General features: G+C 43.8%; 2 protein-coding genes across 2 annotated transcripts; both read left to right on the forward strand.

The window, feature by feature from the left end:
- Positions 1–10,387: 10,387 nt before the first annotated feature.
- On the forward strand, positions 10,388–11,266 carry LOC123150793 (pathogenesis-related protein 1). The gene is made up of 2 exons (XM_044570623.1): positions 10,388–10,636; positions 10,706–11,266. Exons 1-2 carry the CDS (start codon positions 10,450–10,452, stop codon positions 10,999–11,001), a joined length of 483 nt encoding a protein of 160 aa, XP_044426558.1. The 5' UTR covers positions 10,388–10,449; the 3' UTR covers positions 11,002–11,266.
- Positions 11,267–14,950: 3,684 nt separating this feature from the next.
- Positions 14,951–15,859, forward strand: LOC123151050 (pathogenesis-related protein 1). The gene is made up of 2 exons (XM_044570832.1): positions 14,951–15,230; positions 15,308–15,859. The coding sequence occupies exons 1-2, from the start codon at positions 15,044–15,046 to the stop codon at positions 15,601–15,603; spliced, it is 483 nt and encodes a 160-aa protein (XP_044426767.1). The 5' UTR covers positions 14,951–15,043; the 3' UTR covers positions 15,604–15,859.
- The last annotated feature ends 9,697 nt before the right edge of the window (positions 15,860–25,556 follow it).

Below are 25,556 nucleotides of genomic sequence, written 5' to 3' on the forward strand. Positions count from 1 at the left end.
TACTTGAGGACGAGCGGGAATTAAGCTTGGGGATTCTTGATACGTATCCAACGTATCTATAATTTTTGATTGTTCCATGCTATTATATTATCTGTTTTGGATGTTTAATCGGATTTAATATACCTTTTTATATTATTTTTGAGACTAACCTACTAACCAAAGGCCTAGTGCAAATTGCTATTTTTTTTTGCCTATTTCAGTGTTTCGGAGAAAAGGAATATCAAACAGAATGAAATCTTCGAGAGAGTTATTTTTGGAACAAACGTGATCCAGGAGACATGGAGTGGACGTCAAGAAAGAAGCAAGGAGGCCACGAGGCAGGAGGGCGCGCCCCCACCCTCGTGGGCCCCTCGCAGCTCCACCGACCTACTTCTTCCTCCTATATATATCCATATACCCCGAAAACATCCAGGAGCACCACGAAACCCTATTTCCACCGCCACAACCTTCTGTACCCATGAGATCCCATCTCGCGGCCTTTTCCGGCGCTCCTCCGGAGGGGGAATCGATCACGAAGGGCTTCTACATCAACACCATAGCTTCTCCGATGATGTGTGAGTAGTTTACCACAAACCTTCGGGTCCATAGTTATTAGCTAGATGGCTTCTTCTCTCTCTTTGGATCTCAATACAAAGTTCTCCTCGATTCTCTTGGAGATCTATTTGATGTAATTCTTTTTGCGGTGTGTTTGTCGAGATTCGATGAATTGTGGGTTTATGATCAAGATTATCTATGAACAATATTTGATTCCTCTCTGAATTCTTTTATGCATGATTTAATATCTTTGCAAGTCTCTTCGAATTATCAGTTTGGTTTGGCCTACTAGATTGATCTTTTTTGCAATGGGAGAAGTGCTTAGCTTTGGGTTCAATCTTGCGGTGTCCTTTCCCAGTGACAGGGTGTAGCAAGGCACATATTGTATTGTTGCCATCGAGGATAAAAAGATGGGGTTTATATCATATTGCTTGAGTTTATCCCTCTACATCATGTCATCTTGCCTAATGTGTTACTCTGTTCTTATGAACTTAATACTCTAGATGCATGCTGGATAGCGGTCGATGTGTGGAGTAATAGTAGTAGATGTAGAATCGCTCCGGTCTACTTGTCACAGACGTGATGCCTATATACATGATCATGCCTAGATATTCTCATAACTATGCGCTTTTCTATCAATTGCTCAAAAATAATTTATTCACCCATCGTAGAATTTGCTATGTTGAGAGAAGTCACTAGTGAAACCTATAGCCCCCGGGTATATCTTCCATCATATTATTTTCATATCTACTTGCTATTTCCATCATAGTTTATTCTGCAATCTTTATTTTCCAATCTATACCACAAAAATACCAAAAATATTTATCTTATTATCTCTATCAGATCTCACTTTCGCAAGTGACCGTGAAGGGCTTGACAACCCATTTATCGCGTTGGTTGCGAGGTTCTTGTTTGTTTGTGCAGGTACTAGGCGACTTGCGTGCTACCTCCTACTGGATTGATACCTTGGTTCTCAAAAACTGAGGGAAATACTTATGCTACTTTGCTGCATCACCTTTCCCTCTTCAAGGGAAAACCAACGCATGCTCAAGAGGTAGCAGGCACGGGAGAAATCATGTTGCAAGTAATCATGTGAACTTGATATGTGTTTGATATTTTGATAGTATGTATGTTGTTATTCTCTTAGTGGTGTCATGTGAACGTCGACTATATGAAAATTCACCTTATTTGGGTCTAAGGGAATGCATTGTGGAGTAGCAATTAGATGATGGGTTGCGAGAGTGACAGAAACTTAAACACCAGTTTATGCGCTATTCCGTAAGGGACCACTACTAGGGAAAACCCTAGCAGTAGCGCTGGTTTTGTGCTCACTAGTAGCGCGGGTAGGCGCGCTACTAATAAGGCGCTACAGCTATTTCTTAGCAGTAACGCGTGCCGCATGCGCTACTGCTAGGACAAATAGCTGCAGCGCTTGTTCACTCCCACGCTGCTGCTAATGTAACTACTGGCAGCGTGTTTTCTTTCCATCGCTAATAGTATTGTTTTTATTTTTTTTTATTTTTAGTGTATTTATGCGCCATCGTACAAATATTGGTACAATACCAGTTATGAGGTTTACATCATTATGTCCATAACAGTGTGTCAAATGAAGGTGGATTAGGTTCAAGTGGAGGCAATATGTGGTGCATGTCAAAAGTATACTACTAATCCAAACTTGATCTAGTTTGGACTAGTAGTACTTTTGATGTGCACCACATGTTGCCTCCACTTGAATCTAATCCGCCACCACAAGCTATTTAATCATCATCATAATCATTAGCACCAACAATATTTATTTAATCACCACTAACACTAGCTAATAATAATCATCAGTCATTACCACCAACACTAGCTATTTTATCATCATAGTAATAGTGTAGCACATCATCATCCTCAAACTCATTTCTAGCTAATCACTCCTGCTGCTCTCTCTTAGGTAAAACAACATAAAACATGTGTAGCTCTCCTCCTTGATCAAGTTGGATCATGCAGATAAACTTGTCTCCTAATTTTGGGTAGCACATCTATTTGCTGCCCCCTAGTACTTGTCTGCGCTCCCCCATCACATATCTGGTCCAGTTTTGCACTATTAAGCATTCATCGCTGATCTTGAATGCACTAAAGTAACATGTAGGATATCTTGGCCGTAAGCTAATAATACTCATGGTACCTTTAGTCTCGATCCCATAAGGCACAACATTCATCGGGAGTCCCTGTTGAAGAACATCGTATGGTCACATACTTAGCAATGAAGTTTAGCTTCACAAATAATGTATGGAAAAGATGAACTGAGGACAAATAGTAAAAATCTTACCATCCTTCCTAAATAGATGTGACCGTAGTTCATGACGAACACTATTGGTCGCTCGTTTTCAGTACTAAGATTTCTAAGTCCAGGAAGAAAATTTTTCTTGATGGTATCAAGATCCTCAAGCCATGAAACATAATGACTTAGCTCCTCGCAGTTTAGTTCAGCCCCGGGACAGTAGTAGGTCCTGTCTACCAAGCACTGGACATGTTTGCTTGCACCGAAATAAGCTAACAATACAAATTAGTTGTCAACTATTTTTGAATAAACAATATCAAAGACATAAATATGGTTGAGAAACTTACATTTTGGTGTAACTGGAGGCGTCTGCACATCGACCCAGATGTCGGTATTACCTTCAATATCATCTTCTGGACGAATATCAAAGGTGATAACCATATCAGGCTGAAATGCATAAGTCTTGCATAGTGCTCGCCATGTTTTGCATCCAAAATAGGTGTAGTCGTATGAATTGTATAATTTTGCGTGGAAAATATAACCATGCTCGGTCTTCAAATAAACTTTCTTTACCTCCATAGTATGATTGAAACCTATATTATCCAATACAAAACTCTTGCATGGTAGGGGATACGCTAGTAGAATAGTAAAAAAATATAAGTTGAAGCAAATGAAGCAGATGTCATGCTTAATTACGAAAAAAGACTTGTCGTTGTGACTTACTGTATCTACTTCGAAGTTCTCGTCCAGCTTGATGCTGAAGCGCCTATCATCATCTAGGAAGATTCCGTCGCACAGGCCGCGCTCGTCTTCGCAGTATTTGCAAATACCGAAATCCTTTTTGTCGTCAGACATTTCCTATGTTCATAGTTAAAACATTAATTGAAAATCGATAGAAGACAACTACCAGGATACTCAACACACAAATCCGGGGCACTCGATATTTCCTACATATTCTGGCAAAAGTCATGCCAAAATTCACGGAAAAATCCGGCATGACCTTTGCTAAAATAGGATATATCGAGCGCCTGAAATTTGCCGGAACGGAAATGAATCAACACTCCGGCAAAACATAAGCCACTCGGAGGTGTAACCTGCAAACACGACCGGCCACTTGGATATTGAGCAACACAATATATACATTTCAAAATATCTTATAAGACTCAAATTAGCATGCATTCAATAAGCAAAAGTAAATCATCTCATGCATCCATACATCGTCGAATATTATCACTAATACATCCCGAATAGTGTCATACATATAACATCACTAGTACAACTAAAACCCTAGCACACGACGGGTATCGGCGCGGGCGGTGGACACCCACAGAGAAGGAACCATCACGGGATCATAGCTCTAGTGAGATCCCTGGAGAACCTGCCAGGTATTGGAGAACCTGTGCTCCAACGCAAACAAGTAGCGACGGACGTGAGCGTCCTCCTCACTAACACGGTCAAGCACCACCTTCGCGGAGTCCTCGAGCCTCTGGACCGTCACTGGCCCACGCGACCGCCACCAAAGAAGGTTTGGGTCAACGACAGGCCGGCTCCTCACCAACCTGCACCCCCGGTAGGTAGCGCCTCCCAGTACCACCCCGGCGGAGCCCAGTCCCGGACATGGCCCATCTGGTCAAGCAGGTGTCGTCCTCCGCCGACTCGACGACGAGGATGCGGGATAGGCATCGTCCACGTCGATGCGGGAAAATTGCTTTAACTAAAAAAATAGCAACAAGTTCTTACTAACTAGTTCTATTAATTCAACTAGTTCTTACTAAAAATAAACTTACTATAAATAAAAGTACTCTAGTACCTAATTAGTACCTAGTTCTTACTAACTAATTAGTACCTAAGAACTACTGCCCCAATTACCATCTAATTTGATGAACCTATAGGGGTGGAAAGTGGTAGCGGATATTCCAATTATCCAACTATAAAGTGAAATAAGTGGTCAAATTTTACTCGTTTTATGATTCATCTTAGAAATTTGATTCGTTTCCACCCTTACATGAACCCTAACTCATTTGAGCCGCATCCGCATCCGATTTGTTTCCACCCTAACTAATTTAATGGAGGTAGAAACCCTAGGCAGAGGTAGGGGAGAGGGAGGAGCAGGCGTGCTCACCTTGGGTGCCTGCGACGAGGGAGGGGCAGGTGGCGTCGAGGTCGTGGGCGGGGCTCCGGGGCGGCGTTGAGGTCGGGGGGGGGGGGGCGGGGGCGGCTTCTGGGGCGGCATTGAGGTCGGGGTCGGGGGCAGCGTCCTGGGCGTCGTTGAGGTTGGGGGCGGGGCCGACGTTGAATCTGGGGTCGGGGGTGGCGTGGGGAGAGCGGGCGGCGGCCGAGGGGCGACGGCGGCGGTGAGAGTGGAGTTGATTTGGGGGATGAAGTGGCCGTGGGGAAGGATGAACCGCGTGGTTAAGTCAGAAGTACCAGTAGCACGTTCCAGAAAGGGCGCTACTGCTACGTTAGCTACAGCGCGTTCTGGAATACACGCTGCAGCTATAGCGATTTTCTGCAGAACCCGCTACTGCTATTCCTTTCTCCTTTTTCCCTTTTTTCTTTTATTTTTCTTTACATTTTATTTTTTCCCTTTCTCCTTTTTCTATTTCTTTCATTTTCATTTACTTTTCTACTTGTTTTTCACTTTATTTTATTTCCGTTAGCAGCAGTGCTTTACACGTAAGCACGCCGTAGCTAAGGAGATTAGCAGTATCGCCGGGCCATTATACGCGCTACTGCTAGGTTGGGCTAGTCATGTGCGCCCAGTTCAAACATAGCAGCAGCGCTTTTCGCTAGTACGCGCTACTGCTAAAGTCATAGCAGTAGCGCGGTTTATTTACGCGCGCTGCTGCTACTAGTAGCAGCAGCGCTTGATTTTATACAACGCTACTGGTAAAATTCTGTGTATAGGCTTTTCCCTAGTACTGGACCGATTGGATCCAAAATTTTAATACTATGGTTAGAATTTATTATTAATACTTTTCTCGTAGTTGCGGATGCTTGTGGGAGGGTTAATCATAAGTAGAAGGTTTGTTCAAGTAAGCACAACAGCTAAGCACCGGTCCACCCACATATCAAATTATCAAAGTACCGAACATGAATTAAACCAACATGATGAAAGTGACTAGATGAAATTCCCGTCTACCCTCAAGAACGCTTTGCTTATCATAAGAGACCGTTTTGGCCTGTCCTTTGCCTCAAAAGGATTGGGCTACCTTTCTGCACTTTTGTTACTACTATAGTTACTTGCCCGTTACGAATTATCTTGCTATCAAACTACTCAGTTAATTACAATTTCAGCACTTGAAGATACTACCTTACTGAAAACTACTTGTCATTTTCTTCCGCTCCTCGTTGGGTTCGACACTCTTACTCATCGAAAAGAGCTACAATTGACCCCCTATACTTGTGGGTCATCAAGAAGTACGTAAGATCTTTTCTTGCTGTTTAGAACTTCAATGCTCAATGGCTGGAGGCTTAAGAAGATCCGGCAAACAACAATGATAGACTATACCTTTCGTTTAAAAAAATAAAAAGCTATAGCTTTTATACAAATCAAAGCACTGAAATGTTTGTATCCACCAAATATTCAAACGCAGCAACTTGACACTTCGACGGAATTTAACACTTAAAGGCATGCATACTACTCCCTTTGTACCAAAATATAAGATGTTTTTGTATTTCAAATAAACTCGCAATGTGTTCATACCAAAAAGAATTAGTGGAGAACACGTGCATAGCATGTACCTTCTACTAGTCTCTACTTCTAATGGAGCAGTTGGTGAATAGTCTCCACGGTTTATTTACGCTGGTTTATTTTCGTCCGTTTTTTCCTTCTCACCTCCCACCGCCACCCCTTCACATTGGTTTTTTCATCGTCTAATAAAAACTTTTCTAACTAGCAACTTTTTAAACGGGTAGGGACCGATAGCACTTACCAAACACTGAAATCCAGTTTCATGACAATCAATGCTAAAATCTTAACTTTCCTAATGCATCGATCCTTACATTTCCTAACAACCAAATCTTCTATTATTAAAATGAAATTGGTGAATGATGATTCATCATTCAACTCCTCCAGAATGGTACGTTGTGGCCTTCCCACACTTAACAAAACAATCAATCGCACTTACCAAATCTACTCTTCAACCCACCACCACTCGCCACTCGCCTTATCCCCTACCACGGTAGCATCAATATCCTCGCCCCTCGCTTCATCCTATCTTCTCTCAAGGCATCCGCCATCATGGTGTGCTCCATGTCGCCGATCTTCGGGCTTCAATGAGGCAGCGATTTGAAGCCTTGGGGCTGCAGATCAAGGCCTTATGGCGGCGAACTACATGCTGCCTGTCGGCTCCGGCGGCGGCAGGTCAAACCTTCCTTAGCCTTTCTCTTCTGCACGTTCCATCTCCATCGTTCTTTTTGGTTGTCCAGTTTTTTTGGTCCAACGCCTAGAATATGCGCGCACACACCTTCAACCTCCTCAATCCTACCGTGCATTATTTGACTTTTGTGCTAATACAAGGAAAAATATGTTGTGAACTTGTGAGTTGTGACCTACTCCATCCGTTCCTAAATATAAGTCTTTTTGGAGATTCCAATGTGGACTACATACGAAGCAAAATGAGTGAATATATATTCTTAAATATGTATATATATACATCCATATGTAGTTCGTATTGAAATCTCTAAAAATACTTAAATTTAGGAATGGAGGGAGTATATTTTCTGGGCAAGTTTTAGCCTTTTTATTTGCAATTGATGCTGCATGTCATTCACCCTTTCACCCTTATATTTGATGTTAATGTCTGAGTGTATGTCTAATTAGGGTTTCTCTTCAGTTGGTTGGTGTTTGAATATGAGTTGCTCGCTTCCCTTTTAGGCATATCTCCTATTACAACACACCCATTTCCTTTTGAGTTTTATGTGAAAATCCTTTTGAGCCGATACACCAAATATGAAGTTACATAACTCAAATAAAATTATTATTTTTTCAAAAATACAAATAAATGCCAATGAATTTTTAAACAATAAATGTTATCAAAGATTGATATGTCTACCTGTCACAAGAGAGGTAGGAGTAGCATGTTCTAGAAGATGTGTTTTTCTGTAGTACTTTCTAAATGGTAAATTGTATGGTTTCAAGCGCCTAAATCCATATTATGTAATAGTTTGCCAGCCAATTGCATATTGCAATGAAGTTTTTGGTTGAAACATTTGTTTAAACGAAAAATCCTTCATGTGTTGATTTTAATTAATGGATAATAACAATGCACATGCTTTCGTGATGCAATCGATTTTAAGAACTAAAAAAGGCATTCAAGTGTTATTATCATTTGTAATGCATTGCAGAATAAAGAGTTCAATGTTTGTGTACCACCTTCTTTATTTTGTGCATCAGGTGTATAGGGTCGAATTACAATTTTTTTTATCGAAGTAAATTGCAAGCGAATTAGATTCCAATTACTTTTTTCATTTGTTATTGCCTATCTTTCTATGTATGTAAAATTTTACATGCAACCAATACAAATTTTCAAATGCCCGTGGCAACGCACGGGCAGTCTACTAGTAGTCTTAAGTACCAAAACAAAATCTAATGGCTAGGCCGGTCGACTGACACTTCACTAAAACCAGTCGACTGAGTTTTACCACAGCCTACATAAACAATGTTTCCACTAGGGTGTTACGGATCCTGCGCCAAAAAGCTCAAACTTATTCCTGTAACTGGAGAACAGTTTTACGAACCTAGGTTATTTAGGTAGGCCTGGACGGAAAACATCATTACCGACCAAGCCCTTGCGCGCGAAAAACATTGTTGCCAACCCTGACTTTCTATACCCTCCGAGAGCTCGTTGAATATTAGTAGTTTGAATAACTTGATTTTATTCTCGCAATACTTGTGAGTGCTAAATTATATTTTCATGCACAAGTAGTCTTCGACAACAAGCAAATTGTACCGTTGTCCGTGTAAAAATTATGCATTGACGAGAATGTGAATATATGTTTTAGTAACTCAGTTTATTTAAGTATTAGTCATGTTTTATAATTTTAGTAGGTTAAGAATAGGATGATCGATTCCCCGCAAAAAGAAAGAAAGAATAAGATGATTGTACTGCTTCGAATCCACAATGAAAAAAGCCACAGCCATCAGCTCACGTTTCGGTTCGGGGTCAGTGCAGAGGAGGGGTCGGTGTGAAGCCTATGTTAGGTAAGCAATTCAAACTAATCAAAGAAAAATATGTGCTGCTATGTGGTAAGCAATTCAAACCAATCAAGGAAAAATATGTGCTGCTGCTCTCAAGATCCTTCCTCCCAACGGAAACTTTAATAGTGGGGGTGGTGGTGCTCGTGGCTACCAATGAGTCTACGCGGCCTGCGCGCTTCCACACCTCACATTGCAGTCTGGACCCGAAGAGACGAGTGACGATTTTTCACTCCGTGCTTTTCCACAGTGAAACATCGTTTAGGGCTTTACGCCCATTTCCACAGTGAAACATCTCAACTTCTCAAGGGTTGTTTGCGTGCACCGGAACAATTCTTACTTCGGGTGGAAGCATTTGACGTCCTTCCGTTTTTCCTGTCAAGCACAACCGCCAACCGACAATATGTCCACTTTCTGGTTCTTTATAATCAATCGTGTGACGGAGAGATATATGTATTACAACAAAGGTATCCCACATGAAAAGGTATCCCTTGCTTTTGAAAATGCATTTTGTATCTACTCAAAATACAATTAGAAAGCAGATGACATATGTACTACACACCCTTGTTTCATACTCCCTCCCTTGTAGAAAGCACAGTACTATTTCGTAATTCGGAAGCACAGTGCTATTGTTTTTCATGCTATCCACGGTAGAAAGGGTCTTTGACAAGATCTAGAATGGCCTCCATATTTCATACTTAGTCCAGAATGTTTCTTTTTGCACAATGGAACTAGTATGAAAGTGAGTACGATTAAGCAAATGTCCATATTGTCAATTATACGTTTAGTAGTAGGGGTGTGTGTACATGGCTCATAACTGTTTATGTGATGACTCGTTTACTAGAATTAATCACAAAATTGCCTATAACTTTCCAACAAAACGTGTGTTTTGCTAGTACTCCTACATGCGGCCAGCAAAATATTAACGTGTGTTTTGCTAGTACATGTGGCGAGCAACATATGATTACAAACTGCATGCAATCCAACATCTCATATAGCTGATTTACGTGCAACATATTAGTACATGATACATGCACGTACACGCTCAAATGCATTCACTAATTAGTAATGCAGCTGGCTAATCACCAACTCGCAGATTAGCACTAGAACAATTTCCCCACGCGGACCGTGGTGCCAATTGGATAGAGAACACATTCTTCCTCTTTACCTAACAAAGATTGATAAAAGCGCCAGCTTTCAGACCCAGTGATGATAAAGGCACAGCCGACCGACGGTGCCATCCATTTTGGAAAAACTCGACGCCTGACTTTGACGCCTTTTCACCAGTCCCACTCACCAGACCCATCCGGCCAAGCTTCACCAAACCCCGGCTCCGAGCCCTATTTATAGCCCTCACTTCTGCTCTCCATGAAACCAAGCAACCCTGCGCCATTACAAGACTCACAGATTACATCATTTGCACCGGCTGTACTAGCTTGATCATCACAATATGTCCTCCACCAACAGCTGGACCCACGAGATCGAGTCGGCGGTCACCGCACCGCGCCTCTTCCGCGCTGGCGTCATGGACTGGCACACCCTGGCTCCCAAGCTCGCGCCGCAAATTGTTGCCAGTGCCCACCCCGTTGAGGGAGAAGGCGGTATCGGCAGCGTCAGGCAGTTCAACTTCACCTCAGGTATGCATCACAGACAACTGCAGTCTGGTATACACATGGTAAAAGCATAACACAGAGTTGATCTTGCAGCCATGCCCTTCAACCTCATGAAGGAGAGGCTCGAGTTCATTGACGCAGATAAGTGCGAGTGCAAGTCGACTCTTATCGAGGGCGGTGGCATCGGCATGGCGATCGAGACAGCCACTTCGCACATCAAGGTGGAGCCGGCAGCAAACGGTGGGAGCATAGTGAAGGTGGAATCGACATACAAGCTGCTTCCAGGCGTGGAGGTGAATGATGAGATTACCAAGGCCAAGGATTCCGTCACGGCCATCTTCAAGGCCGCCGAGGCCTACCTCATCGCCAACCCAGACGCCTACAACTAAATCAGTTGAGGGATCAAATACGATTATGTTCTCCCTGGTTTGATTTTTGTGTGGTTTCTTCCTGAATAATAAGGCTGCTCTAATCTCCAAGTAGTGATGCGAGAACACTAATTAAGTAGAGTGTGGACCTGAGAAGTTTAAAATGTGTATTTGTAACTATCAAATGGAGCTGTTGTTTGATGATGTTGCTGCTTGCTTATGTATATTCCTCATGATTTCGTATGGGAATAAAAGGAAGTATGTTTTTTTAGCAACATAAAAGGAAGTATGCGAAACACATAAAAGGAAGTGGAAGTTTATGGGCCAAGAAAGTCTTGTGTTTGCTCGAGTGACTATAATGTCTTCTGCTCTTCTCATATACAGGAGGAAACGGTTTGAATGTATATGTTATTTTATTTTATTTTTGCCATCACATTTTTTTTGCCAAGTCCCTCTATTAGACCCATTTAGTTTCTCCTCGCAAAAAAGATCCTTTTAGTTTCTTCCGTTGTAGCTTTGCTGACGACTTGTCCTTTCCTCTCGTTATGAGCGACTCAGAAGCCCTATCCGCCGCCTACATCTCCAAGACTCCAACCCTCTTGGTGCTGCCGCCGTAGGGGGGTGGGGGGTGGAGGGTCTGTTCACCTGGGAGTTTCAGGCGATGTGGATTGGCAGTTGTAGCGGATCAGAGCAGGTGGCAACTGGAGATGTGCGGCCAGGTGACGGTGGTTCTTGACCTGTGGTGCTGAACAACAATGTTGCATGTGCCAACGACGTCCGGAGGTCCCCCAAGATAGGGTCCTAGATGGCGGCAGACTGACTTTTGGCTCGACATCACCGTGAAACAACATTGGACTCTTGGTTTAGACTGGGTTTATGGAGTCTTTGTGTGTTGGTCGGGGCAGCGAGGAGACACGGCGACGTTGCTACAATTCAAGAATAATGTCTCCCTGTCATATCCCTGCACTTAGTGTCGGTGGAGGGCATGTGGAGGTGAGCCTTCGATAAATCTTTGTGGAACTGAGCGGCTTTGGTCTCCAGTGGGTTTCATCTATATATATTCGGTCGGTGTTATTGGTCTTTGGAGTTTCTATAGGCTCTTTTCAGCGTTTTCATCCCCGACACGGCTATTTGTCATGCGGATCATGGTCGGCAGTGTTTTTTGATCTGCATCGACGACTTCTCGACCACTACTTCTAAGAGCTCCTTGGTTTTAAAAAGTTTGCTCCACCAAGTTGGAGACGCAAAGGCGGCATTGAGCTTTGCTCATGGTCGCCGCCGGTAGATGTAGAAGGAAGAAGATTTCAGCACCCCTAAGGATTTGGATGTGACTTTTTTATAAAGGTCTGTTTGTAAGGACTTGTGATACTTAATATATGACTTTAGCCTTTTCACAAAAAAAGTCTCAAGCTGTTAGCGCTCGGCCAAGCCTCAAGTTTCTCTTCAGAAATTGGGGCCTAGAGATTTAATGCTCTCATATCCCATTTTTCAAATTAGGATGTGCTACTTAGTGTAGTGTTGGGTTTTCCGCGAACAGAAAGGGATGAAGTAGTATAGTAGCAAATATTTATTTTTTCAGTTAAGAACCAAGGTTTATCAAACCAATAGGAGCACCACACAAACAAGATAGACGGCACCTGCACACACACAAAGCAAAAATGCTTGCACCCAACGAAGGTAAGAGGATTGTCAATCTTCTTGTTCTCGCCAATTGTAAGGATTAAATCTGATAGTGGTAACATAATAAAAATATTGGATAGCAGGACACTCAATGCAACTGGCCCTATAGTTATGACCTTCAAAACTCATCTCATAGAATAAATGTACTGGAGGTGGGTGTAGCATGTCGTGGGCATAACGGCCATGGCCGTCCTCATCTCATAGAATAAATGTATTGGAGGTGGGTGTAGCACGTCGTGGGCATAACGGCCATGGCCGTCATTGTTGGTGAAGCCAAAGTGAATCCACCCTTCTGTTAAGGACATGTCAAAGCTTTTTGCCATGAGCCAAAAAGTAATTCGGTCCTCGTCGCTCGCGAATTAAGCCTGAAGCATCTAGCCTTCTCGAGCAGGACAAAAACCCTAAGCGATCCACACCTAAGAACGAAGCAATATCCCTCCTGCCGGCAAGGCCGGGGTCGATCGTGCCTCCATGACCCTAAAGGCCACATGGGACGAGGAAATCGACGGTGTCGCCAACGGGAGGTAGGAAAAGCTAATCACATGTGCGCCCGAGTCATGAGATGAAGCGGTAGATTCTTAGGCCTACTCAGTGAGCCTTTTATTTACTAGTTTTTAAATGAATTTAGGGACTAATCACCTTTTTATTGACGCTCAATTAGATCTTTGGTTGCGAATGACAAACTCTTATCCTTCTTCAAAGTTAATGGACATAAAGACAAGCACCAAACAGTGTGCCAACATCTCAAATGCAACCCATCTAAGGGCATCTCCAGCAGCAAACATCAAACAAACTCCTCCATTTATCCGTGGACACGTCCAAACGTGTTCATTGACAATCGGGCGGGCGCTGACCATCCAATGGTAGCCCCCAAAAGACCCCTACTTGTATGCCCCTCTTTTTTTTTTCGAAGTCATTCTCCTAACACTGAAATAATTCTAAGATTAATATTAGAATGCAACAATAATTAAAATAATAAATATTTCAATGCCACAATAGTTAAAATATAAATATCCAATCCAAATATAAAGTTTCCAAATAACATAGTTCAAATTGAAATTCAAATTATTCAACACTCGATATCCTGAACCCTTGGAGCCGAGAACATGCTCGTTTCTTCAAGATGCCATCATTATCGTTGTTTCATTGTCTTCCACCTCATTATCTGATGAAGAACAACCCATGAGCTCCTCCTTCTAAAAGTACTCCTTGTCTGGATCCATCGTGTTTCTTGAAACTATACAACGAAGATGTCAAAGAATGAATTATGGAATTTGACCGAACACTTGCTGTGCCATGTGTCCGGCATGGACGACAACGGTTGGGGTGGACGATACAAGGGCGAGTGATGGATCCAACGACGACGTCTTGATGGAGAGGCGGCTGGGTGGAATGGCAGGGGTACATCAAGGCTTGAGCATCGTCCGAGGGGGTGCGGGGTGGTTCCGATGGATTTGGGTTGGTCCAGGCTGCCGGAGTCCGACACGGAGGACGCCCGAACTTATCGGTCTTGAGAATTATGGCCCAAATCAGGGGTCCACGTCCTATAAGTGCCAAAACAATCAAGTCCAGATATTTGGGGCCGAAATGAAGTTCCGCATTGGAGATGCCCTGACCATCTCTTGAATAAAACTGACTAGATACAGTGCAAGGTCCTTGGTTAGTTGCTTAAAAAATAAACCAAGTTTTGTTTAGCATCATTTTTTGTTTTTATAGTAAACGTGCCTAAGTGCTATACAAATAAAAGGCATCAATGCTTAAATTTCACTTTCACAGGCATCTCTCTAATCAGCTTGCATTGTACATGGTCAAAGATGATAAAGTGTGATATACAATGGGTTTGCATTAAAAAAGAACAATAACGTGTGTTTCCCAGCACATGCGGCGAGCAAAATATGATTACAGACGAATGCAACCCAGCATCTCAACTAGTAGCTGATTTACGTGTAATGATACATGTACACACCCACATGCATTTGTTAATGGGTAACACAGCTGGCTAATATATCACCTACTAGCACTAGAACAATTTCCCCACGCGGACCGTGGTGCCAATTGGATAGAGAACACATTCTTCTCCTAACTAAAGATTGACAAGCACTTAAAAATAACACTAAAGATTGACAAAAGCGCGATCTCTCAGACCCAGCAATGATAAAAGGTTAGCCCACCGACGGTGCCATCCAATTTGGGAAACCTCTTTGGCGCCTTTACCAGTCTCCACTTACCAGACCCATCCCCTGCTTAAGCTTCACCAACCCCTGCTTTCAAGCCCCTATTTATAGGGCTCACTTCTGCTCTCTAGGAAATCAAGCAGCTTTGCGCCATTACAACAGTCACAGCTCACATCACTTGCACTGGTACTAGTTTGATCATCATAGCAATGGCCTCCACCAACAGCTGGACCCATGAGATTGAGTCGCCGGTCGCTGCATCGCGCCTCTTCCGTGCCGGCGTCATGGACTGGCACACCCTGGCCCCCAAGCTTGCGCCACAGATCGTCGCCAGTGCCCACCCCGTTGAAGGAGAAGGTGGCATCGGCAGTGTCAGGCAGTTCAACTTCACCTCAGGTATGCATCACATACAACTCATATCACCTGCAGTCTGGTACAGATTGTCAAAGCGTAAAACAGAGTTGATCTTGCAGCCATGCCCTTCAACCTCATGAAGGAGAGGCTCGAGTTCATTGACGCGGACAAGTGCGAGTGCAAGTCAACCATCATCGAGGGTGGTGGCATCGGCACGGAAATTGAGACGGCCACATCGCACATCAAGGTGGAGCCGACAGCTAATGGCGGGAGCGTGGTGAAGGTGGAATCAACATACAAGCTGCTGCCAGGCGTGGAGGTGAAGGATGAGATCACCAAGGCCAAGGACTCTGTCACGGCCATCTTCAAGGCCGCCGAGGCCTACCTTATCGCCAACCCGGATGCCTACAACTAAATCAATTGAGAGGAATCATACATGATTATGCTGTCCCTAGTTTGATTTTTGTGTGCTTTCTTCCCGTGTAATAAAGCTGCTACAACGGTCCAGCCTCCAAGTACTGACACGAGAGCAGTGAACAGAGTATGGACTTGAGAAGTTTAAAAGTTGTGTAATTGTAACTATCAAAGTTTGCTGTTGTTTGATGATGTTGCTGCTTTTTTATGTATTTTCCTCATGATTTTGTAATGGAATAAAGGAAGTATTTGAAACACATAAAGAACTTGTATATATATTTCGAATTGGAAGTTTATGGGCTGATAAGTCTTATGTGTGCTCGACTGAACATAATTTCATTTGCTCTTTTCAGATATGGAAGAGACATGGAAGATATAGCCCGTTGAATGTATATATGCCATTGCGTTTTATTATTGACATCTCTTTTTTCGGCAAGTGTCTCTATTAGCCCATGCAACTTCTTCTGCTGTAGCTTTGTTAATGTTTCAACTTCCAAGCAGTAAGAGTTCAGCCAAGGCTCAGGTTTCTTCTGAGAAACTAGGGCTTAGAGATTGGCAAAACATAACTCTCTACATTCATTTATGGGTTAATTATCCTTTTGCCTTCAGTGGTGTCCATGTACTCAGTTTTTTCCTCAGATGCGAATTATGCTCAGTTTTGCCCCTAGTCCGTGCGCACCGACTCGTTCCGTGAACTCTGTCGTCTCCGTCAGGTCAACCTTTTGACTCGGCCTTTACAGGTGGGACCAGGCGGCAGAGACAACCAATTTTATTCAGACCGTTGCACGCGTGGCTTGTGGGACCCAGCAGAGAGCCATTGAGCATAGAGCCATTGCGGGTGTGCTATATAAGTGGGCAACAACGGCGGTGACCACGGCGACAGAGAGCACGGCGGTGACCACGGCGAGAGAGAGAGAGAGAGCACAGCAGTGGGAAGCTAGCTGTGGAGGGCACGGTGGCGTTGAGATCCCTTCGGCTCCGAGCTCCATGTCTTCCTCAAGCTCCCGCACCACCTTGCGGATGCAGAGCCGGGCGCGTGTGGACATGCCTGTCTTCGTCTGTCCGCGGTGCCGGGCGGGCGTTGATCAGAGGGTTTCTCACACACCAAGGAATCAGAATCGTCCGTTCTACGTGTGCAGCAAGAATGGGGTAAGAATCGGGGCAATTGCACCATTTTCGTGGTCGGGATCTTTGAGCAATGGGTTGATCTATTTCGTGTTCATGCAGGTGACATGCTTCTTTCTTTGGGTCAGTGCTCTGGCCAAGACTCTGATGAATGAACTGCAAGAAGAGCATGCAGAATGGTTGCGCATGCTGCCACGAACGACAGTGGCTGCAGCATGAGCTCCGGAAGAAGAGATGGAGGGCGAAGCACACACTGAAAGAGAGCTAGCTGTTGAGCTTAGGATGTTGAACAAGAAGGTTAAGAAGCTTGAAGATCAAGCACTACCAATACCCAGTTGCAAATATTTTTGGGCATTTGTAGGTATGGTAATCACACTGGTTGTAATGTTGAAAATGTATGGAAAGGCATGAATTATGGAGGAATTTGTAATCTTGAAATTGTATGAGAAATTCACCTAGTTTAAATGTTGGTCAAAGTTGTTTAAATGTTGAGAAAAAGATAAGAAGTGACCAACATTTAAGTATGTTGAAAAAAAGGAGAAGAAATGAGGAATTCAGAAACTTTTGATCAATGAAATGCAGCTCTCTGCTCTGCCTTTCTGTCAAAAAAGGTTGCTCTTGGGCCAAATTCAGAGCGTAGAGCCAAGTGCAGGCTAGACTAATGGGCCAACTGTATCCAATTAGGCCCATTCGGGAGTTCTCTTGCATGTTTTTCTTTTTTTGTTCTGATTTAATTTAGGCAGTAAATCATAATGCTGAAACTTTTTGTGGAAGCTAATTGAATTATTCCAGAGCCAAACAATTAAGATTAGAATTTTTTTGGAGCTGTTAAATATTTAACAGCAATTTAATTAATCCAATTCAAATACACCGTGATTTAAATCAAAGACCAAAATGTCATGGAAAATGTGCCTCAGCTCTGGTAGAGGTTTACACCTAGTGCCAAAATAAATGAACATTTTTAAGGGCATTACATTGAGAAAAAATAATTTGTCAAAAAAATGAAGGGTGGAAAATGCACAAAAAATTGGTGCGGCTGGGGACTCGAACCCAGGACCGTGTGAGTTTGTGGTGTTTAGGGCTGCGTTGGTAACCGCTAGGACAGATGTCAAGACTTTGACATGGGTAGGAAAGGAAGGTATACATAGTAAGACCGTGAAATTTGTCAAAAAAAGTGAGACTGTGAATGTTTGCACACGCGTGAGAGTGGTTTTCCTTTGTTTTGCACTGAAATTTTGGAGGGTTGGAAGGTTGAAAACGTATGTTTGCACTGCCACATGATTTTGGTTAGAGTGGCACTTGGTTTAGGAAAACAGAGGGCTTCCCACCCCCTCTGATTTTCATTAATGAAAACCACAAGTTCTCGAACTTCATGACTTGGTTTAGGGAAGAAATGATATGTTTGGGCACAGACATTTTTAACACACATAATAAATCCTAATAACTTAGATAAGATGCAACACATCGTACCCTTACAATAATAAGTTCATAGACACATGACGAAACATGACATGACATGACACGACATAGAAAAGCAACAAAATAAAAACGAAACATGACGAGCTTGACTCCGGGCTTGAACATCTTCATCTTGACCTCCTTCCACCTTGGCCGCGCGCCCCTTCAACACCATCTTCATCTTCACACCTCCTCCTCCTCGTCGTAGTGAAGGGAGTGCATCTGGCCTGGAGTGGGGAAGATGCTCTCGTAGTTGGTGTAGATGTTGTACACGATGAGGAAGATGGCCTCGCAGCCGCACCAAAAGACTTGGCCTAGGAGCTCGCGCGTGTCAAACGGGTTGGTGAAGGTGACCGTGAGCAGTAGGAGGATGCCTCCATGGTCACGAACCTCGTTGAGGGTGAACATCCTAGGCGAGCTGTAACGCCCTCGATGCGGCTATATCTCCCACGTGTCGAAGCACGACTTAGAGGCATAACCGCATTGAAAGCAATGTTGCAAGTGAGGTAATCTTCACACAACCCATGTAATACATAAGGGAAAGAGATACATAGTTGGCTTACAACCGCCACTTCACACAATTACAAGAATAAAGCATTACATCAACCAAATACAATCAAGGTCCGACTACGGAACCAAAATAAAAGAAGAACCCCAAATGTGACAAGGTCCCCGATCGACCCCAACCGGGCTCCACTACTGATCGACTAGAACGAAACAACAGAAAGGACAAGATCTTCATCGAGCTCCTCCTGAGCTTGGTTGCGTCATCTACACGGTTCAACGGCACCTGCAAACTGGTTTTGGAAGTATCCGTGAGTCACGGAGACTCAGCAATCTCACACCCTCGCGATCAAGACTATTTAAGCTTATGGGTAAGGTAAAAGGTATGAGGTGGAGCTGCAGCAAGCGACTAGCATATATGGTGGCTAACATGTACGCAAAAGAGAGCGAGAAGAGAAGGCAAAGCACGATCGTGAAACTATGATCAAGAAGTGATCCTAGAACAACCTACGTCAAGCATAACTCTAACACCATGTTCACTTCCCGGACTCCGCCGGAAAGAGACCATCACGGTTACACACGCGGTTGATATATTTTAATTAAGGTCAACTTCAGGTTTTCTACAACCGGACGTTAACAAATTCCCATCTTCCCATAACCGTGGGCATGGCTTTCGAAAGTTCAAATCCCTGCAGGGGTGTCCCAACTTAGCCCATAACAAGCTCTCACGGTCAACAAAGGATATTCCTTCTAGCAGGAAGACCCGATCAGACTCAGAATCCCGGTTACAAGACATTTAGACAAGGTAAAACTAAACCAGTAACACCGCCCGAATGTGCCGACAAATCCCGATAGGAGCTGCACATATCTCTTTCTCAGGGCACACTTAGATTGTCTTAGGTACGGGTAGGCCAGCCCAGAGTTGCCCCTGGTGGCCACCGACAGCTGACAGGTTGGACCAACACTCACAGGAGCACTGGCCCCGGGGGGGGGGGGGGGGGGTTAAAACAATGATGACCCTTGAGTCTGCAAAACCCAAGGGAAGGTGGTAGGTTGTTAGTGCAAATGGTAAAATCAAGGTTGGGCATTGCTGGAGGAGTTTTATTCAAGGCGAACTGTCAAGGGGTTCCCATTATAGCCCAACCGCGTAAGGAACGCAAAATCCGGGAACATAACACCGATATGACGGAATAGGGAGGCAAGAGTGGAACAAAACACCAGGCATAAGGCCGAGCCTTCCACCCTTTACCAAGTATATAGATGCATTAATTAAATAAGATATATTGTGATATCCCAACAAGTAAACATGTTCCAACAAGGAACAACATCTCCATGTTCCAACAAGGAACAAACTCCAATCTTCAACTGCAACTAACAACGCTATAAGAGGGGCTGAGCAAAGCGGTAACATAGCCAAACAACGGTTTGCTAGGACAAGGTGGGTTAGAGGCTTGGTTCAACAATATGGGAGGCATGATAAGCAAGTGGTAGGTATCGCAACATAGGCATAGTAAAAGAGCGAGCAACTAGCAAGCAAAGATAGAAGTGATTTCGAGGGTATGATCATCTTGCCTGAAATCCCGCAAGGAAGAAGAACAAGTCCATGAAGAAGACAAACGGACGTAGTCGAATGGGTCCTCACAATCACGACGTTACCGAAACCAACCCGAAGAAGCAAACACCGGAAAGAAGCACACAACATAGTAAACAACCATCACATAAGCATGGCACGATGCGCAAACAAGTATGATGCATGTCCGGTTTAATGAAGCATGGCATGGCAAAGTGCACAAGCAACCCTACAAATTAAGTGGAGCTCAATATGCAACGAGTTGCATATTGACAAAACACCACGACAACTTATTTAGTTCGATCTTGTTATGTACCCAACAATATTAAATGTTCTTAACATGGCAAGGGGTGAAAGACAACAAAACTACCTATCTAGGCAAGTTTAAATGAGGCCGGAAACAACAAACAACAATTCAGGAAACTCCTCATGAGCATATTATAGAATTTGGTACTCTTCTGCCCTAAACACATTTTTAGAGTTATTAAACATGCAAAGTAAAGCCACCATGTTAAACTAGGCAAAATTCTACCCCATTTACATATAAAGTTTATTAAATTTGGAACTACGGTTATTTAGTTATGAATTAAGTCATTTTAGCATGACATAGGAGCAAATTTAATCAAACATCATTTTAAATATTTTAAACATAGATGAAAGTTTCATATAATTAACCTACACATAATTCTAAGCATTTTTCATATATGATTCATTTTAATACGAAGCACGGTTAAAGAGTTATTATATGCATGGAGAACAGGGGCTTTTCTGTAAAACCGTAAACTCTGGAATATTGGCAAAATTCGCAGGGCCAGGAAAAAATATAGCGGGCCGAAACAGAGGCTGGACCAACGTGAGGAAAGAAAAAAACAAGAGGGCACCGAAGCTGGCCTCACCATGGGCCAAGGCCCGTGAAGGCTGGCATGCTCGCGGCGGGAGCTGGGCCGGAGGAGGGACGCGGCCCATGTGCGGTCGATGGGGAGGGCTCGTTCGATCTGGACGGAGGAGTCAACACGAGCGCGTGGCCATGTTCCTGAAGCAGAGGAAGCAGGCAGGCAACAGCGACGGATGGGGCTTCTACTCCGGCGACGAGGAAGTGCAAGGAACGGATGGAGGCGCGGATCCAGGAGGCCTTGATGATGAGGAACCGGTTCCCGGCAGTTGGCACGCGGGACGGCACGATGAACGGCAACGGGCGGCGGAGCTTGAACCTGTGCGGTCATGGCAACGAGTGGAAGGCCGACCAGAGGCGCGATGCAGAGGCAGGGGACCCGCGGGTGCGGCGGATCCGGCGCGAACGGGGCTCCTCTCGAGCTAGGTGTTGCTCCACGGCCGGAGGACAGAGAGGACGAAGCAAGGCGGCGAGACTTGCGGGGACGAACCCGGCGAGGCTGCAGGTGGTCGTCGAGGTTGGGAACGGGCGCGACGACGGTGAGGATCTCTCTGATGAGGCAGGGCCAGGTCTAGTGGTAGGGGCTTCCATGGTGGCTCCAGGGTACCTGAGATAGAGAAGGAAGGATCGGGCATGAGAGAGCGAGGGAGGAGGAAGAAAGGAAGAGGAGAGGAGAAAGGCGCAATGGGGAATGGAGCTCATCTGCTGGTCCGGCAACTCGGACCTCTGCCGGACCCGGGCGCGGGACTCCGGGCGAGCACCTGCTTGGGAGAGGATTGAGGGGGCTTGCGAGGTTGGGGATTTGGTGGATCAAGGGGAGGAGATGGTTGGCTTGGCTGAATCGGGAGGGATCCCGAGGAAAATAAAGTGGCGGCGGGATTGGAGGGAGTTGGTCTGCCTAGGGTCTAGGTTAGCTAGAAATGGAATAGCTTATATATATAGCATGTATATTTTTTGTTAGGTGCATCTGGTCCCTCCGATTTAGATCGGGCGGTCGAGAATAAAATGTTAGGGAGGCCAAATAAGAAAACAGTGACGTTTTGTAGATGTTTGGGGATGATCCGGACACGATGGTGACGACTGCTCGGGTCGGGTCCGGGACAATTCTCGGACGTGCGCGCGAGGAGGGCTGCCGGATGACGAGACAGGTTAGGTTGGACCTGGCGGTAGGTAGTGGGCTGTGTAGATGGTCTCGAACTGAGAGAAGAGAAGAGAGGGAGGCCTGGCGACTGTTTCCGGAGACCGAAAATGTCCGACGTTAGACCGGCTATACTGCCGCTATAGTTAATCGTTGGGGCGTCAAACAAACTCCGATTGTGATGAAACTTGGCAGGCGGTCTACCTACACTATAACAAGACCGCACGCCAACTCTCATCCCATTCCGAGAACATTTTCTGGCCACTTATAAAATAATATTTCGTACATGCCACGGGCGCGTGCAAGTGTGTCTGGGCTCAGAACGGACGACAGACGGAACTGGGAAACCCGGACGGATGCAAGTTTTAAAACATGATGATGCAATGCACATGATGACATGATAAAATGCAACACGCAAGCGAATGACAAAGCAACAACAGCGAAAAACCGGAAGACACCTGGCACATCGGTCTCGGGGCGTTACAACACTCCACCACTACGAGAGGATCTCGTCCCGAGATCTAGAATGGCACCGGAGGGAAAAAACGGAAGAGAAAGAGAAGAGGTAAAACTAAGTTGCTTCTTTGACAAACAAGTGAAACCAAAGAACCTTGAAAAGGTTGAGCAAAATGAAAGAAAGAAAACAACGGAGAAGAACAAAGTTGAAAGCACTCCGTTAAGAAAGAGGAATAAGAAAGAACCGATTCGGGTAGCACTTTGGTTGAAAAGAGACGAAGACTTGATAAAATGAGAGAGCTTGAGCAAAAGGGGCATAATACTCCAATTAAATGGATAAACCAAAAAAAGAACACAATCCTGACAAAACAAGAAGATGTGTTGAAGAGAGCAACATCACAATGCCTCTGGAAGGAAGAAATAGAAGATAGACAATTGAAATAAAAGAATGGGGAAGAAATTGCCAACTTCTGCCACAAAGGAGTTTGAAAAGGCATCTTTAGGGGAAGGGTCGAACGGAGTTGTTGGAAAACCAACAACGAAAAGAGTAAGCTTGTTGTGGGCTTATGGAAAACATCCCAAAACTGAGTTGAAATTCTGCCACTGACGGAAACGATAGATTGGATTGGTATGAACAAGGAGACGAGAAAGCTATATCACCGGGAGGATAAAAGAAGAACTTGGGTTATTTATAAGCACCATAATAGCAACAATCCTTAGGGAAAGCTTTAGGTGAAATATAATCCAAGATAACTTCAATGAAGAGGTTGATGGATTGATAAGAGCTCATGCTCGAAGAAATTGATGGGTTTAAACTATCTCATACTTGACAACTTGCGAATCATGAAACATGAAGGGACATTGTCAAGAAAGACATAACACCATCTCAAAAGATAAGGGGGAACAATTGCACTCCGGATTGCAAGATGAAGAATGCTTGAGCTCCTTAGAAAAGAATCTTGATGAAAACTTCGAGAAGGAATTAAATCCTTTGTGAACCATCATGTAGCCTCCATAAAGAACTCCGGTAATAAAAGAATGATCAAACGAAATGAAGGATGAAAAGAATAAGGTTGAAGCCTTGCAATGATTAGATGGATCTCCGTGGTGATATAATTGCGAGAGGTAGGAACTCCGGGAAAATAGAAGATGAAACAATTGAGATCAAGAATTTTGTGAGCCTCCGGAATAAGGAATTAATCACTTGGATGAAACAAGAATAAGAATTACATTATGCTTATCCTTCACCAATTAAATTGATGACAAGCAACGGATTTGACATACTACTTATTCTCGTAGAAGGATGAAGATAAATATGGCGCCCACTTGAGAAAATATTGAATGAACCACCGATAGGGTAAAAATAACAAATGAATCGATACAATAACAAAGGAAGAGAAATCTTGAACGAGCCACCGGTAAGAATTGGGAAACGAACAAAGTAAAAGGGAAGAAAACACCGGTAAGAATTAGCAAATAACGAAGAAGCTTGAGAGAATTTAGATCCATGAGAACGAAGAGATTACGAGCTGATTAGAGAATCCTTGATTTAAGCACCGGTATGATTTGGAGAATGAGAGCTAAAAGCTGAGAATGAATACTTCTGAGGTGATGGGCTCCGGATGATCAAACTGAAAAGACTCTTGAATTGCTCCGGATAGGTAAAAAAATTCTCAGTATCAAAAACAGTTATGAGAGGATGACATCAAGCTAGAGCCATGAATCTTTGATAGAACGAAACAAGATTCAAGGGAAACTCTTCTTCGGTCTTCAAATGCAGAGTAAGATAACGAGAAACACCACCAAGAATTGTTGAGGCACCCCGGAATGAAAAATTAGAAAGGTTGAGCCAACGATGAAAAGAAATGAAAGATCTTCGAGAAAGGCATTTGACTGATGACAATTCATTCTTATGTCAAACTTTGAAATGAATTTGAGACTAACTCTGGGAGAATAAGAAGAGTCAGGTAAGATCTTGGGAAAAGACCTGTGGGTTAGGGCCCACTCAAAAGATACACCATTGAAAAGATTACTTGAAAAGGAGAATGCACCGGTTGAATTAAATGACTTGGATGAGATAACATCCTCGAAGGATCTTGAATGAATGTAGAGTGGAAAACACAAATCTTCGAGATATCTTGAGCACTCTAGAACAATTGAATAGCGAGAAATGAATGAATATGAGGAATAAGAAAAGCATTGGACAAAAGAAAAGACAATGCTCAATACCAAAGTTTGAATTGACTCCACCGGAGAAGGAAAATGAATGAGGAATGAACGAACTAGAAGAGCATCTTCATGTGAACCACCGGGTAGAACATTGAAAGAAAAGAATGAAGAGACTTCCCAAGAATAAAAGGATGCTTGAATAAGAAATCTGGTTCCTTGAAGAAAAGGGTGGGAGGGAGGGAAAACAAAGGCAACTTGGAGACGGATGAAACAAACACCGTTCAGAAGAAACTGATACTTGATCTTGCGGATGTTGAAATGATCAGATCCACTTGAAGAGAAGCACGCTGGTTAAAAGGATTGACGACACAATCTCGATGATCAAGAAAGATTAATGTTCACATCGGAGTATGAGAACACCGCTAGGGGAAGGTATGGAATCAACATTTGACTTCGAAGCAACTTGAAAACCACAACTCAAAACAAAACAAAGTATTGGCTTGCAGAATAAGCCGGAACAAACATATGATAGAGATTTCGTCTAAAGTTTTCGTGGTGGGGCCTACACGGGCTCGATCGTACAACACCATCATGTACAAGGCAGTGCACATGACATACGAAGCGTCCCCGAGTCGGCATAGC

The sequence above is a fragment of the Triticum aestivum genome, chromosome 7A (genome assembly GCF_018294505.1).
Source record: "Triticum aestivum cultivar Chinese Spring chromosome 7A, IWGSC CS RefSeq v2.1, whole genome shotgun sequence".
NCBI classification, from domain to species: domain Eukaryota; kingdom Viridiplantae; phylum Streptophyta; class Magnoliopsida; order Poales; family Poaceae; genus Triticum; species Triticum aestivum.